At 46.2% G+C, this 12,724-nt stretch overlaps 1 protein-coding gene across 7 annotated transcripts in view; it reads right to left on the bottom strand.

The window, feature by feature from the left end:
- The window catches only part of STS (steroid sulfatase), a 548,358-nt gene that overhangs the window by 398,480 nt on the left and 137,154 nt on the right, over positions 1-12,724 (bottom strand). For all 7 annotated transcript variants that reach the window (XR_004297752.1, XM_032391161.1, XM_032391165.1 and 4 more), the window contains 2 exons: positions 12,009-12,168; positions 5,488-5,609 (listed from right to left, as the gene is read on the bottom strand). Coding sequence is in view for 6 of the 7 variants with exons in the window: in XM_032391161.1 (XP_032247052.1) it covers positions 5,488-5,609; positions 12,009-12,168 (282 nt within the window). In the remaining variant the exon portion in view is untranslated. The remainder of the gene's footprint in view (positions 1-5,487; positions 5,610-12,008; positions 12,169-12,724) is intronic.

The raw sequence follows: 12,724 nt of genomic DNA, 5'->3' as shown, positions 1-12,724 counted from the left end.
TAGACCGTGGATAAGGAAGAGACGCCAAGGTTGACGGTTATCGAGTATGTTTTCAAAACACAGACAATGGCCACAAGAGAAAAAGGTGACAAATTTCAAGAATAAAAGATGAACAGAGGGCAGAGTATGTTACTACGTACAACACAGTTTTGCACAGAAGATGAGAAGATAACAAAGACTTGTTAAATAGGACGTGCCTTGCTTAGCACTCCAATGTCCCTGTAGCGAATAGCAGGTCGCAGAGCACACAACAGCAAATCAGGAGGAAGCTCCAACAGCAGCAGGCATCCTGAAGGAACGGGGATAGGCCCTGTGTCGAAGAGAGGAGACGTGCAAGCCAGTGTAGACAACCGATAAAATGGTAGAACCCAGTATGCAGGCTGAAAAGGGCCAAAGACAGGACGTCTGGTAAGATGAGAACAAGCCGCATTCTGAGCTTCGACCGAAGAAGGTGTCTGAACATTCAAAACACTGTCTTTTTTGGTATTTCAGAAAGAAAATCTAATTTTGATTCATTCTGTCTCTATAAGGAAGTAACTTTTCATTTCTTCTTTGAAGATTTTATTTTTAAGTAACGTCTACACCCAACGTGTGGCTCGAACTCACAACCCCAAGATCAAGAGTCGCAAGCTCTACCCCCTGAGCCAGCCAGGCGCCCCAACGTTGTCACAAATTAACCAAAGTCACGGCTGACACTTTTTTCATCCATGATATTAATGAAATCTTAGGTCAGGCATATGAAAGCTTTAGTAGAAAAATGGATGTCTCTTCTAAAGATTTTATTTTTAAGTCATCGCTACACCCAGCGTGGGGCTTGAACTCACGACCCCGAGATCAAGAGTCAGGTGCTTCACCGACTGAGCCAGCCAGGCGCCCCTGGATGTCTATTTTAAAAACTGCCTAATACTGTCTAATATAAGAGAATACAAAGTGCCGTATGAAAATATATGTTTAATGGACTACATTGAAGAAAACGAAAAATCCATTTATGAGGTTTTTTTTTTTTTTTCCCATTAAAGGAAATGAACAGCAGGGAAGTGCAGCCCGTTCCTGAGAGCCTGAGTGCTAATGAGATAAAATAAATGAAATAGAAGTCTCACAGTTTCAGGGAAGCCTCCTCCATCCTCGTACATCCCTTGCTCTCCCCGGGTTGCCACAGTGGATCCCGCTGTGTCATGGGACACCATTGGGCCCATACGGCCACAAGTGTGTGTAGGCGTGCTGTCCCTCCCACCGGGCTCAGAAGGCACATACGGCAATGCGTGCGTGAATGCCTGCAAAGGCTGAGCTCACGGGGTGCGGCTTTTGGTGCAGGGACTCACACACCAAAAGGAAAGCCTGAGACCTAACGTATATCCCTCCAGTGGCTGCGGTCTATCCACCTGCCACACGAGTCACAGCACAGGGCAAGAGCCGTCCTTCTCAAGGTTAGCTGAAGGACGAGCACATCCTTAGCAGGCCCTCGCTGCAAAATGCCACAGCCCATGTCACCACGGTGTCGGCCCTTGATATTTTATTTCTGACCCTTTAGATCCCAAGTCCGACGATCAGACAGGGAAAGGCTTCCGGCGGAATGAGTCACGAAGACGAAAGCGAAGCACAACCCTGCTACCCTAGTTAACCGTCAACCCATGAAGACATAAGCAGCTGTAAGTAGGATATTCTCTCTTCTTAGGTGTAGTTTAGAGGCGAAATTAATTTGTTAACTGTGTGGAAAATTTAGATGGTCCACGAAGCGAGCATTTTTCTTTCCTTAACCACGGTCATGCTGCCTTGATTTTAAACCTTACTTATCTCTTGCATAGGCATGGGAAACAGAAAGGAGTTAAAGAAATCTGCATATTCATTACAGAAATTCTAATAATAAACAAGATTACACAATTGAGAAAGAATAAACCTTCCTCATCCCCTATTTTGGAAAGTAGGCACCTTTTAAAAAGTTGGATATGAACACATTTCTTGAGAAGGAATTCTGTTATCCTACAGCATTTTGTTCTGATTTTTTTTTTTTTTTAATCACAGATAAAAGTTTCCAGAAAACTTGAACTGAAAACGTAGCTGGATTTGTGAGGCCCTGTGGGTTCAGCATCAGGATAACCACATCCCGTGGATTTTTGTGTGACCAGCTCTGCTGGGGGCTTTCACACATTCACATGAACATTTATTTTATATGCTATAGTCAAAAGCTTGAAAATCGGTAACAGAATCCTAGAGCCAAGTAGGTACCTGCTTTCTAAGATAAATTTTATCCATAAAACCAATTTGTCATTACGCTGAATTTTTAATAGCACTGATTCATATGTCCAAACTTAAACCCAAGACTTATAATGCACATCGAACACTCCGTTTTAACTCAAAATTCCCATTTTAATGCAAGAAAACTTATGCATGTTCTCATAATGTGTTTGTAAGTTCTTTTCACAATGTAATGGGAGTAATGATACTCACTCATGATTAAATTATGTCATTCAACTTGCTGAGACAACTAAATTATAAAATTATTATAATTACGGAATTATTAAATTATAGAGAAGACGTTGTATATAGCAGTTAAAAGGGATTCATGTTTCAAAAGGATGGAAACAGAATTGTAGCTCCAAGTGTTTGGAAAATAAGTATTTAAAAAGTCCGGAATACTCCGGCCTCCAACTAATCAGGACAAATGGTAACTGGACCTTAACATCTGCGGTCAGGTCTAATGTACCAGTGACCTGCTGCTAAGCCAGCTCTCTCTGAGGGAGGAACAAAGCCCGGATTTGCTGTGTCCGCTGATTCCCGTGGGGTAAATATGCCCAGCATGGACTGACTTGAAGTTAGCAATGGTTTAACAGCACACAGGAAAGATTCTCGACCAAGCGGGAGCCGGCTCCAACACACCCCTACCTGCGACTAAATCCTGATCCTACATTTTCTTTTCTTTTTTCTTTTTTTAAGATTTTATTTATGTATTTGAGAGAGAGAGCGAGAGAGAGAGCATGAGCAGGGGGGAGACTAGAGGGAGAAGCAGATTCCCCACTGAGCAGAGAGCCTGAGGCAGGACTCGATCCTGGGACTCTGGGATCACAACCTGAGCCAAAGGCAGACGCTTAACCAACTGAGCCACCTAGGTGCCCCTGTTTTCTTTTCTCTCCTTTTCCTCCCCGGTTTTCTTTTCTAATAACATAGTGTGAGCTCAGGTGGCAACCCTCTTATCTTTAAGACTTATGCACAGTGTCCCAGCACCTAGTAGAACGATCACCGGCAATCTCCTCCCAAAGTAGATCTGCGATGATCTCAGCCGACCTACCCAACCAGTACTACCCAAGTCCATACGGACGAGAGTCACACTTCCCCCACGCACCTCTGCATTCCCAGCATTTGACCCCGCCGGCCGTGCATCATGGTCTAGGCTGTAACCAGCCGCCCGGCAGGGCATTTGGTCTGTTTTGCTCACTGACACTCATCCTAGCATGGAAGGTGCCCCATAGCAGGTGCTCAAAAATATTTGTAGAATAAATAAATAGATGCAGTACTGGATAGACACTCCCAAAGCCATGGGAGATCGTGGACAAACGCCGTTACTGAGTTTCAGATATAACGTCAAAGCCAAGTAAGAGATGGGTCATAAAAACCATGGTGTGTCATGACCTCTTAGCTGGACAGATGCCTCCAGCACTGAAATACCGCCCTGTCTCCTTTCCTGTTGCCGGTTCAAGGCAGCAGATGTTCAAGAATTGCACAGGAGGAAATGTTACTTGGGTGTGTCTGAGAAGCAAATTTTAGCCCAGCTGCCTGTCACAATCTGGGTCTTGTTTTTCTCACGTACTCTTATTTTCTGTCTCTCTCTGTCCCTTTTGTCTTTCCTCCTCCACAGAGTGTGTTTCTCCAGCCCCTGATCCAATATGTTCCTTCGGCTTTTCCAACTGGGGGTCATGGGTGGGGGGAGTGTTGGCTTTACAGAAATGCGGTTCCATGAGGTTCAGGACACGCTATCGCATTTCTTTAATCAGCCAAGAGTCACAGAAACTTCATTCTGTGCATTTATGGCTCCGTGTAAACACAAGCAGGAAGCAGGACACCTCCCATTCATTGGAAGACTCACACCCGACTGTGTCGATTATTCTGAACAAGAAACCGTGTCCCTACGGCTGTTTGGAATTACAGACACACTGACGAGATCAGTATAAAGAACGCTTCCTGGTCTAGAACCTTAAACTCATGCTTCTCTCATATTTATCTTCTGGAAAACATTGCAAGGAAGCCACCCGGGTTTAAAGTAGAAACTCTGAAGGGTAAACCTACTGCGATTTCTGTGGCTAATGGAAGGGTTGTGATTTTCCACTTTAAACAGAATCGTGAGGCTGCTCTTGAAACAAGCCCTTGGCGAACTGGCTGGGTGTGCAGGGTGGGAAGTGGGAGGTGTGGAAAACCAGCATGAACATCATCCCGAGTTCAACAGTGAGCCCTCAGGTGGGAGGTCCGGCAGAGTATAGCCTCCCGGAGCAGGACCCAAAGCACAACACAGAAAAAGGGGAGTTTTCTTCCACCTCCGAAGATGAAACGGGAAGTCCCTCCTCGACATCTACCTGCTGCATGTACAAGCCTGGCAGGAACCGTTTTCCACACACTCCCACGTCTCTTCACAATCTGAACATCACTACAATTCTAAGTTTAAAGACATGGGGAACAAAAAAAATGTAAAGCCTATCCCTGCACCGAGGATTATCGCTCGGTTGCATTTGCTCCTTTATACCTGGGACAGATAAAACCCCAAACTGGTATCGGAAGACCCAAACGCCATCCTGATTCGGGTAGAGTGCGTGGTGCAAAGAACACCCAGTCTGGGACGTACGAGGACCTCGAGGCATTTGAACTGAACGTGAAAGGTCTGAACCTGGCTCAGGCCCCACCATGGCTGAGGCTTTGGAGAGAAAGTCACAGAAACATCTAAACGCCATTCTGCTTGACAGCACAAAGCTCCAGGAGGGCGCAAAGCGCTAGAGAGAGGGCACAGGGGTGGTGTTTCAGGGGGGGCACTGGACGGCAGGCGCTGCTAAGCTGCTAAGCATTCCCCAAAAGGCAAGAGAAGGAAAGTCCTTCCAGGCAGAGGATGCACAAACACAAGTCGTGTGCCCCTAAAGCGGAACGTTGGTTTGGCTCCAAGTCACAGCGAGAAGGGACTTGTGCTACGGGCTTGAAGCTGGGCAGCCAGCCAGCAGGCCATGAAGGATGGGGACCACCGTGCCCCGGCTGCAACCTGGGACTTCCTCTGCCTAGGAGGAAGAGCCACTCGCAAGTCAGGGCCAGGGTCCGCTGACATCGTGCCTGGACCGTGGCAAGACCAGAAGGAACAAGACAAGTCACAGGAAGAGGAGCTCGAAGCGAAGCACCGTGACATGCGGACGCATCCCCCAGCCTTTACAGAGCAAAGCGCTCTTGCCATCTCATCTCCTTGCATGGCCCCGATGGCGGACATACTAGAATCATGGAAAGGTCTGTTTTACTCACTGTTCCGAGGGCTCCAGCGCACAGCGTTTAAGTAGAAGTTGCAGTAATGGAAGAGAAACTCATGATCGGAGAGTTGGGTCTTCCCTTGAAGCAGTGGCATGAGGTCACGTCCATCGATGATTCTGTAGGACAAATGTTAGACAGGCATCAGCTGGGGAACGGCCACATCGTCTTTGGGCTAAATCGCCCCAACCTTTGACTTGTCCTTCCAGCAAATGAGAGCATGAGGGAGTCACCTAGTTATAATCCAGCAACCAACACAAAGAACACTCACTGACCCGTCGGGCGCCATATGCAACTTTGTGAGGCCAATTCTGCTCTTGCATGAACTCATTTAATCCTGCACCATGAACTGGGACCATTATCATCCTGTGGTGATGAGTTGAGGAGACATCAATGAGAAAGCGTACATGACTTACCCGAGGTCATGGGACTGGGACCAGCTCATGGGATGCAAACCCAGCTGATTATTGGGTATCGGTGCTCTCTACTGCTCTCCCTGCTGCTCATCCTAAACCCAACTTCTGCCTATTGCCTTGGCACAGAGGAAGCTTCACTCACAAAGTACATAGCTCTATGGAAAATAAGAACATCTAATAATTTAGGTGACAAAGAGGTAATATAGAGCACGGGCACAACTTGGATTGGATAGACGTCCGTGGAAGCACATATCTAAATCATAATGAACTAAATTGTGAATAAACACTAATGACAATGATACTAAAAACCCTCTGGATGCATTGTTCCCAGATGCAAATATCTCTTCCAGGCCTGCATGTGTAAGTAGACCAAGGGGAACTTTCCAGACTGCAAACATTTGATAATATCCAATTGGTTATGAGCAAAAGCAGATTATTTGGCATTTAAAGAAAGGAAAAATGTACATTAAGAGCCACTAGACCAACGGAAGCCATAGATACCATCAGGCCTCATCATTAAAACTAGGGACACAGAGCAACTTTGAAGGAGTCAGATGGTCTCACCTGAGGATTATCTTCCTCTCATTAAAAACACACCATCCCTATCATCCCTTATTATGAGGAATTTAGAAACTGGAAGGCAGAGTTGGCTATATAATTTGGGTTAGCATTCTTGAGAGGCCCCGCGTCCCTCAAGCTTTGTGTGTGGTTTATTTTGGTGTCCCTAAAGCCCCCATCCTATAATTACAGCCCTGTTGCTTAGCACTTCTCCGGCCGCCACCCTTGTTATTAATCTCGAGCTCCACAGAAGCCTACAGACTGAAAATATCCTACTATTGTGAGCTAAAAATAAGAACAAAAGGCAGACTTGGCCCCCTTCCCAAGCCCCCGCTTCCGTTCGCCATGACAGGAGGAGAAGGAAGCAAGGTAGAGAGACGCTTCTATTGAGAAACGGTACGCTCTCTGAAATACTCTTTCTCTCCCGAAATGGCAGTCATTGTGCTTTGGTCCTTTCAAATCCCTTTCGAGAAAGACTCAGTCCGTACTAATATGCAATCCTGAATAGGGTGGAAAGAAAGAAAGTGGTGCACTAGAGTGAGAAGGTGTAAGTATCTGAAGAGGAAAAGCCCCAAGCGGTGATAAATGACCCAGAGGAGGGGACAGAGGGATGCAAAACACCCCCACCCCCACCCCGGGACCTCTATCTCATGTGGAGAGCAGGCCCTTCCAGGACCATTCAGGATGGAGAACCCATCTTCATTCCCAGAACACAATCTCTACCTCTATTTCCTTGTGCTTTGGATGTAGACCTAGAGCTCATTTTTTTTTAATATCCTACACCTAATGTGCTCATATTCTTAGAAGCGGGCAGTAAATCACACGGCCATGGAGAGCCACCATTGAAGAGAGCTACAGAAATATGACCTGTCAAAAGGGGCTCGTTTCTGCCATGAAAAATGGAAAGGGACCCTACTCGAGCTCAACTTTTAAATGGTGTCTAAGCCATCAAAACACTTGGGATTGTTTTAAATCGCATGTGTGAGTCACAGTTAGCCGTGGCCATAATCCGGAGACAGCACATGACCCCTGACGTTGCCCGTATGGAAATGTTCCCATAACGTCACAGCCTGGGGCACCGGGGCCGAGGTTCTCTCAAAGTGACATGAAGCCAAATTCCACATTTCTCGGACGTGGTGTTGAATTTGGAGAGTGAGGTAGGAATATTCTCCATGGGCTCCTGTCCCACGACACGGTCATGATTTCAAGCATTCATTTCCAAGCACTGTGCATTTCAGAATGTCAGGTCAAATTAAATACCGTGGGGACGACCTTCACATCATTGCAGAGAGCATGTTTTGGGAACGTTCCTGGGCTACAGTGACCCTCATTCCCCCGTGAATGTGCTGGCCTCTCTCTTAGCTCCGAACCAGTGAATCGTCTGCCTGGATGTCCTTGCCTCTGCCTGGCCGGCTCTCAGAAGGATTTGGGGATCATATGACTAGAGAAAGCTCTGGGGGTGAGGGGACAGAGAAGAGACAGTTTTGGGGGACTGACAAAGAGGTTAATTTGGGGCACAATGTTTATGAGCTACCTGTGCAATATTCAAAATAAAGTGATTTCTTCAATGTAGAAAGTTTATCTTTCATAAACTGAGGAAAATCCCAAGAAAACAGAAAGATATTTTCATAAAGGAAACCCCAAGTGACCAGAAAGTTATAACCTAAAAAACACCTCCCTTCGTACATATTAAACGCACTGCCTAGCTTGAACATAAAGTAAGGTCAGTCGTAAGTGGTGGCGCATACATGAAGAGTTTCACCTTTTATTCTGCAAAATGCAGAAAAATTAGTTTTATTTGTAGGACTCTACTGAAATACTCCTCTAGAGCTATCGGGCAGCAAAATTAAACAGGAGAATGAAGTCACTCCCCTTGTCTTCATTACACAAAACTGGTATCAAGCATTCAAGCACTGATTTCCTTTCTTAACTTGAAAAAAAAAATCACATTTTAATTTTATTTTCTTTATGGGAGAGGAGACCTAAGTATTTCACCTTTTGTAAAATGTGATTCTCAAGGATGTTGGCACCCCCCTTTTCTTCCCGCCCAGCCGAACCATCTCTGGCCAGAATATGGATGGTTTCCAAAGGTTTAACCAATTAGGGTGTGGTGCAATTCTTCATCACCAACATCTGTGAACGAGGAGCATCGTCATAGGCTTCCTCTGACAATATTCTATCTGCTTGCAAAGATGTGACTGATGGTAAGGTTTTTCATTTTTGGGAATTAATACATTTCATTATACATTCTTCTTATGTACATCCATGTTGCCTATGTTTAATATCACAAAAAAAAAAAAGGGTTGCCCTCCCTTTATTTCCAGAATCAGCTCATTTGGAGACACAGGGGGAACAATTTTTTCTGAACACGCCTGAGATAATGGCCACCAAAATTCTTTTGATAAACTGTGCCGCTGAACGCAAATGGATCAGTGAAGTTATGTGTGAAGGAAAAATTCACGGCAGAGAGGAATCTCATGCGGGCACAGCATGGGGTCGAATGAAAGAATTATTCTCCCAGTAGCACTGAGACTCTGCTGAACGAGTATTTCTTATGTGTATCCCCGGAGCCCTGCTCTCTTGACCGTAGTAGAAACCCTGCATGGAAGGGCTTCTCATCTCCCACCAAGCTCTGATTGGTCAGGAAGGCCACCCACCAGACTCAAAATGGTTCTTAAGAATGACAAGGTTGTACCTGAAGGCTAGGGGTCTTTTGAATAGAAATCCTCCTGATCCCACAAAACACACAGAAAGATGTGAGGGCACCTCATTAAGTCCTCGTCAGACAGCTTGGGGTTCGACCCTTCAAATGAGTTTATTCTCCTGAGAAATGTAAATTTAATACTGCTCATGCAAGAAATCAGGGAAGCTGACCTCCACCAATCTTTGTGGGGGAGAGTTAAGGTTATCTTCTGAAGAATAGATATTGTGAATCATTTATAGATGGATATACATATGGGGATGTTGTCCGGATGCTTTCATTGAAAAGTTTTGATGACGTTAATGCACCATAACAGTATTTTCCATAAAAGAGCAATAGTGAGCCTGAGAGCAGAATCTGTCAACCCCAGCACTACTAATATATTTGGCTGAATTATTCTTTGTTGTGGGAAGCTGTCTTGAGCTTTGTAGGATGTTAAGCAGCATCCCTGGCATTTGGATGCCAGTAACACTGAGTTAAGACAATCAAAAATATCTCAAAGACATGGTCCATGGGCCCTGGGAGAAAGAGTCACCCCAGTCACCCCAGTGAGAATCACCAAGTTAGATGTTCCCAGTCTCGAGGGCAGGTATATGAGGATGTTTTCTGGACCTGGTCGGTAACACGATTTAAATCAGACATTATGTGACTAATTTTATTTCCACGAAGGATGTGGACAACGCAGTTCTGTTTCCTTTTCTGTGCGGTCTCCAGGATGATGGTAGCATTCTCTGGGGCCTTACAGCTCCACCCAGAGACAGCATCGTTGCATTGAGCTGGGTCAACACACATCAATGAGATCCATGAAAAGCATCTTCTATATTGCAAAGGCGGTTCTTACCAATGTCTTGGCTCCCACATGAAATATTTTGGGCCTGCCGAAGAGGGAGGCCGCTTCTTTCTTCAGTGGGCACATACAATGAAAACAGACTGACCTCCATGAGCCTCAGATCGGTGTGGGCAGGAGGCCGGAGCCACAAGATTTCCCTCAGCGGATTTTCCTCTTTGCCTCTGACCTTTCCCTTCCCTTGTCTTTCCCCGATTGCATCGAAGCCCATTTAAAGATACTGTGAAGGCAAAGGCAGTGCTGATTTTAAGATTATGAGCCATGAGAAAAAAAGGTCATTAGTGAAATGGCCTGAACACTCTGTGTGCACTACTTAAGGAGACACGAAGTGTTACTCCAAGGGTAAGAACAAGGGCCCATGAGTAGATGAGACAGCGTGAGATTTCTGGCTTCACATAAGGTAACACTTTTTATGACTTCCTGCTGTCATGTTTTCCGTCTGTCATTGAGGTAGCAAAGGACTATTTGACCAGAGTAAATCCTAAAAGTGCCCTTCAGCCCTCCCCCTTTAGGATTCTATGATCCCGGATGATCATTGACCGTGGAAGAAGGAAGAACTGCGCAGATGTACTTCTTCCCTCTCAGTGTGGCAGGAAACCCAACAATGGCCACCATTCATGCACTTACATGCTCTCCTGCTCTCAGTCTTCCCAGGGAGCCTGCAAGGTCAGTGCCGTGACCGAAGCCACGTTCCAGATGAGGAATCAAGGCCCACAAAGTGAAACACAGACCCAGCGGGGAAGCCAAGATCAGAACCCCAGCAGGATCCCTGCTCTTAGGCACAGTACCAGATGCTCTTAGAGTGTGGCCCAGAGACCCACAGGGACCCCCAAGACCCTTCCACACGGCCCACACGGCCAACACTGTTTTCATGAGAATACCAAATGCTCTCTGCCTTCTGAGCTACGGCTCCTGTAGGAGTGCACAGTGCATTCTTCCAGTGGATTCACGGCGGGTGATGACATCATCACTGTCCGCGGATGCAAGGTGCGCTTGGGCACTCGTGTGTGTTCAGAATTTTTTCAGGTTTAAGGTCTCCTACGATAAATGTTGACAGACATAAGCCACATATACAAAAGGTCTTTGGGTTCCTCAATGACGTAAGAAGTACATGGGTGTTGAGACTGCAAGGTTTGTGAAGGGCTGAGCTGTCCAGTGTTGCCTAGTCCCTAGCGTGTGCGTGTTGTGTGTGTGCTGGGGGGGGGGAGATACAACTACAAAACAAATTTCAAAACAATAAGGAAACAATAAACGATAAAACAAGCTGAAAAGCAATGGGAAATGAGCAAACCTATCCCGGACTCAGTGCTGGCTGAGCTGCGCTCTCCTCTCTATTTCCTGTTTCCTCTTCGTTCTGCTGGCAGCTGAACTGAAACAAGATTTGCAGCCCCGCCTGCATGACATTAGCCTGGCCTGCCACCAAACTAATGAAAACAATTAATCAGCATGGTTCACTAAAAACTCTTCAGATTGGTAATAACACTTAAGAAGAAACCATTGGCAATGTCATATGAAGTTGTATTTAAATTCAAGAGAAAGACGTTTCATTTAGAACTTGCTAAATGAAGACACACTGGGAGGGAGGGCCGTTAACGGGAGAACCAGCTGCCTTTCTTGCTGCCGCAGCAAAGAGCAGCTGAGTGGGACCCCAAGCAAAGGCAGGGGAGCCAGACATGGTGGGTCAAAGAGGTGGCTGCCCACCTGCCCTGTGACAGGCCCGTGGAAGGCACAGCCGGGACAGACAGGATCAGTAGGATGTTGAAAGTCGAAGACTCATGAGAGCCAACACAGACACCGCACCTTGCTGCTGATTTCCCACTGGGAGAATGGGATTGACGGCTTTTCTGCGTCGGCGGCCCCATCAGTGAGCCCCCTAACTGGACGTGGATAACAAGTCCATCTGGAGATAACAATGCCATCACGCAGACAAACCAGAACACACCTGCCCCTGTGAGATCTGAATGACACGATACCAAGCGCCTCTGAGTCACAGTACCTGTCCTTGGGCAATGGCGATCCTGCGAGGTTGACCACCGTAGGAAATATGTCCATGTTGCTCGTTGGCTCGTCAATCTCTAGCCCAGCCTTTATCACCCCTGGCCACCGAAGAATGCCCGGAATCCGGATACCTCCTTCCCAGTTGTTTGCTTTCCCCCCTGGAAGACCAAAAAAAGAGGCAACAGGGAGACGTATGTCTTTTCAAAGCTTGGTTTAAGGCTCATTTCAGTATACTCTTCCATGTTCAGCATGGGGCAGGTGATTTGGAAGAGCCAAGTGCTCTAATTACATGGATTCAATAAAAATTTTGTGAGCAATACAGCATACATGGTGGTGAAAAAAAATATGACATGGTCCCTACTATGCACGAGATAGGCCAGCATCGCCTAGTGGTCACGAGCTATGACTGTCATCGGGGAAACTCAACTCTCAGAGTACGAAAGGACTCAAGTCAATGACTATGGAGTCACAAAGTTGAAATTCTATTTCTACTTTTGCCAGTGGTCATAGGCAAACCAATAGTACCCCAAAATGCCCATGTCTACATCCTCAAAACCTGGGGATGTGGTACCTTTCATGGCCAAAGTGCTTAGGATTGTGGATTATCTGAGTGGGTCCAGCGTGACCACAAGGGTCCTTAAAAGGGAAGGAGGGAAGCAGGTATACGGTATATCTTACAGGGGAATCATATCCCCAGGATAATCTGGAATATGA

The sequence above is a fragment of the Phoca vitulina genome, unplaced genomic scaffold, assembly GCF_004348235.1.
Source record: "Phoca vitulina isolate PV1807 unplaced genomic scaffold, GSC_HSeal_1.0 scaffold60, whole genome shotgun sequence".
Classification (NCBI taxonomy): domain Eukaryota; kingdom Metazoa; phylum Chordata; class Mammalia; order Carnivora; family Phocidae; genus Phoca; species Phoca vitulina.
The sequence above is the reverse complement of the archived record's forward strand: the minus strand, read 5'-3'. Positions and strand labels throughout refer to the sequence as shown.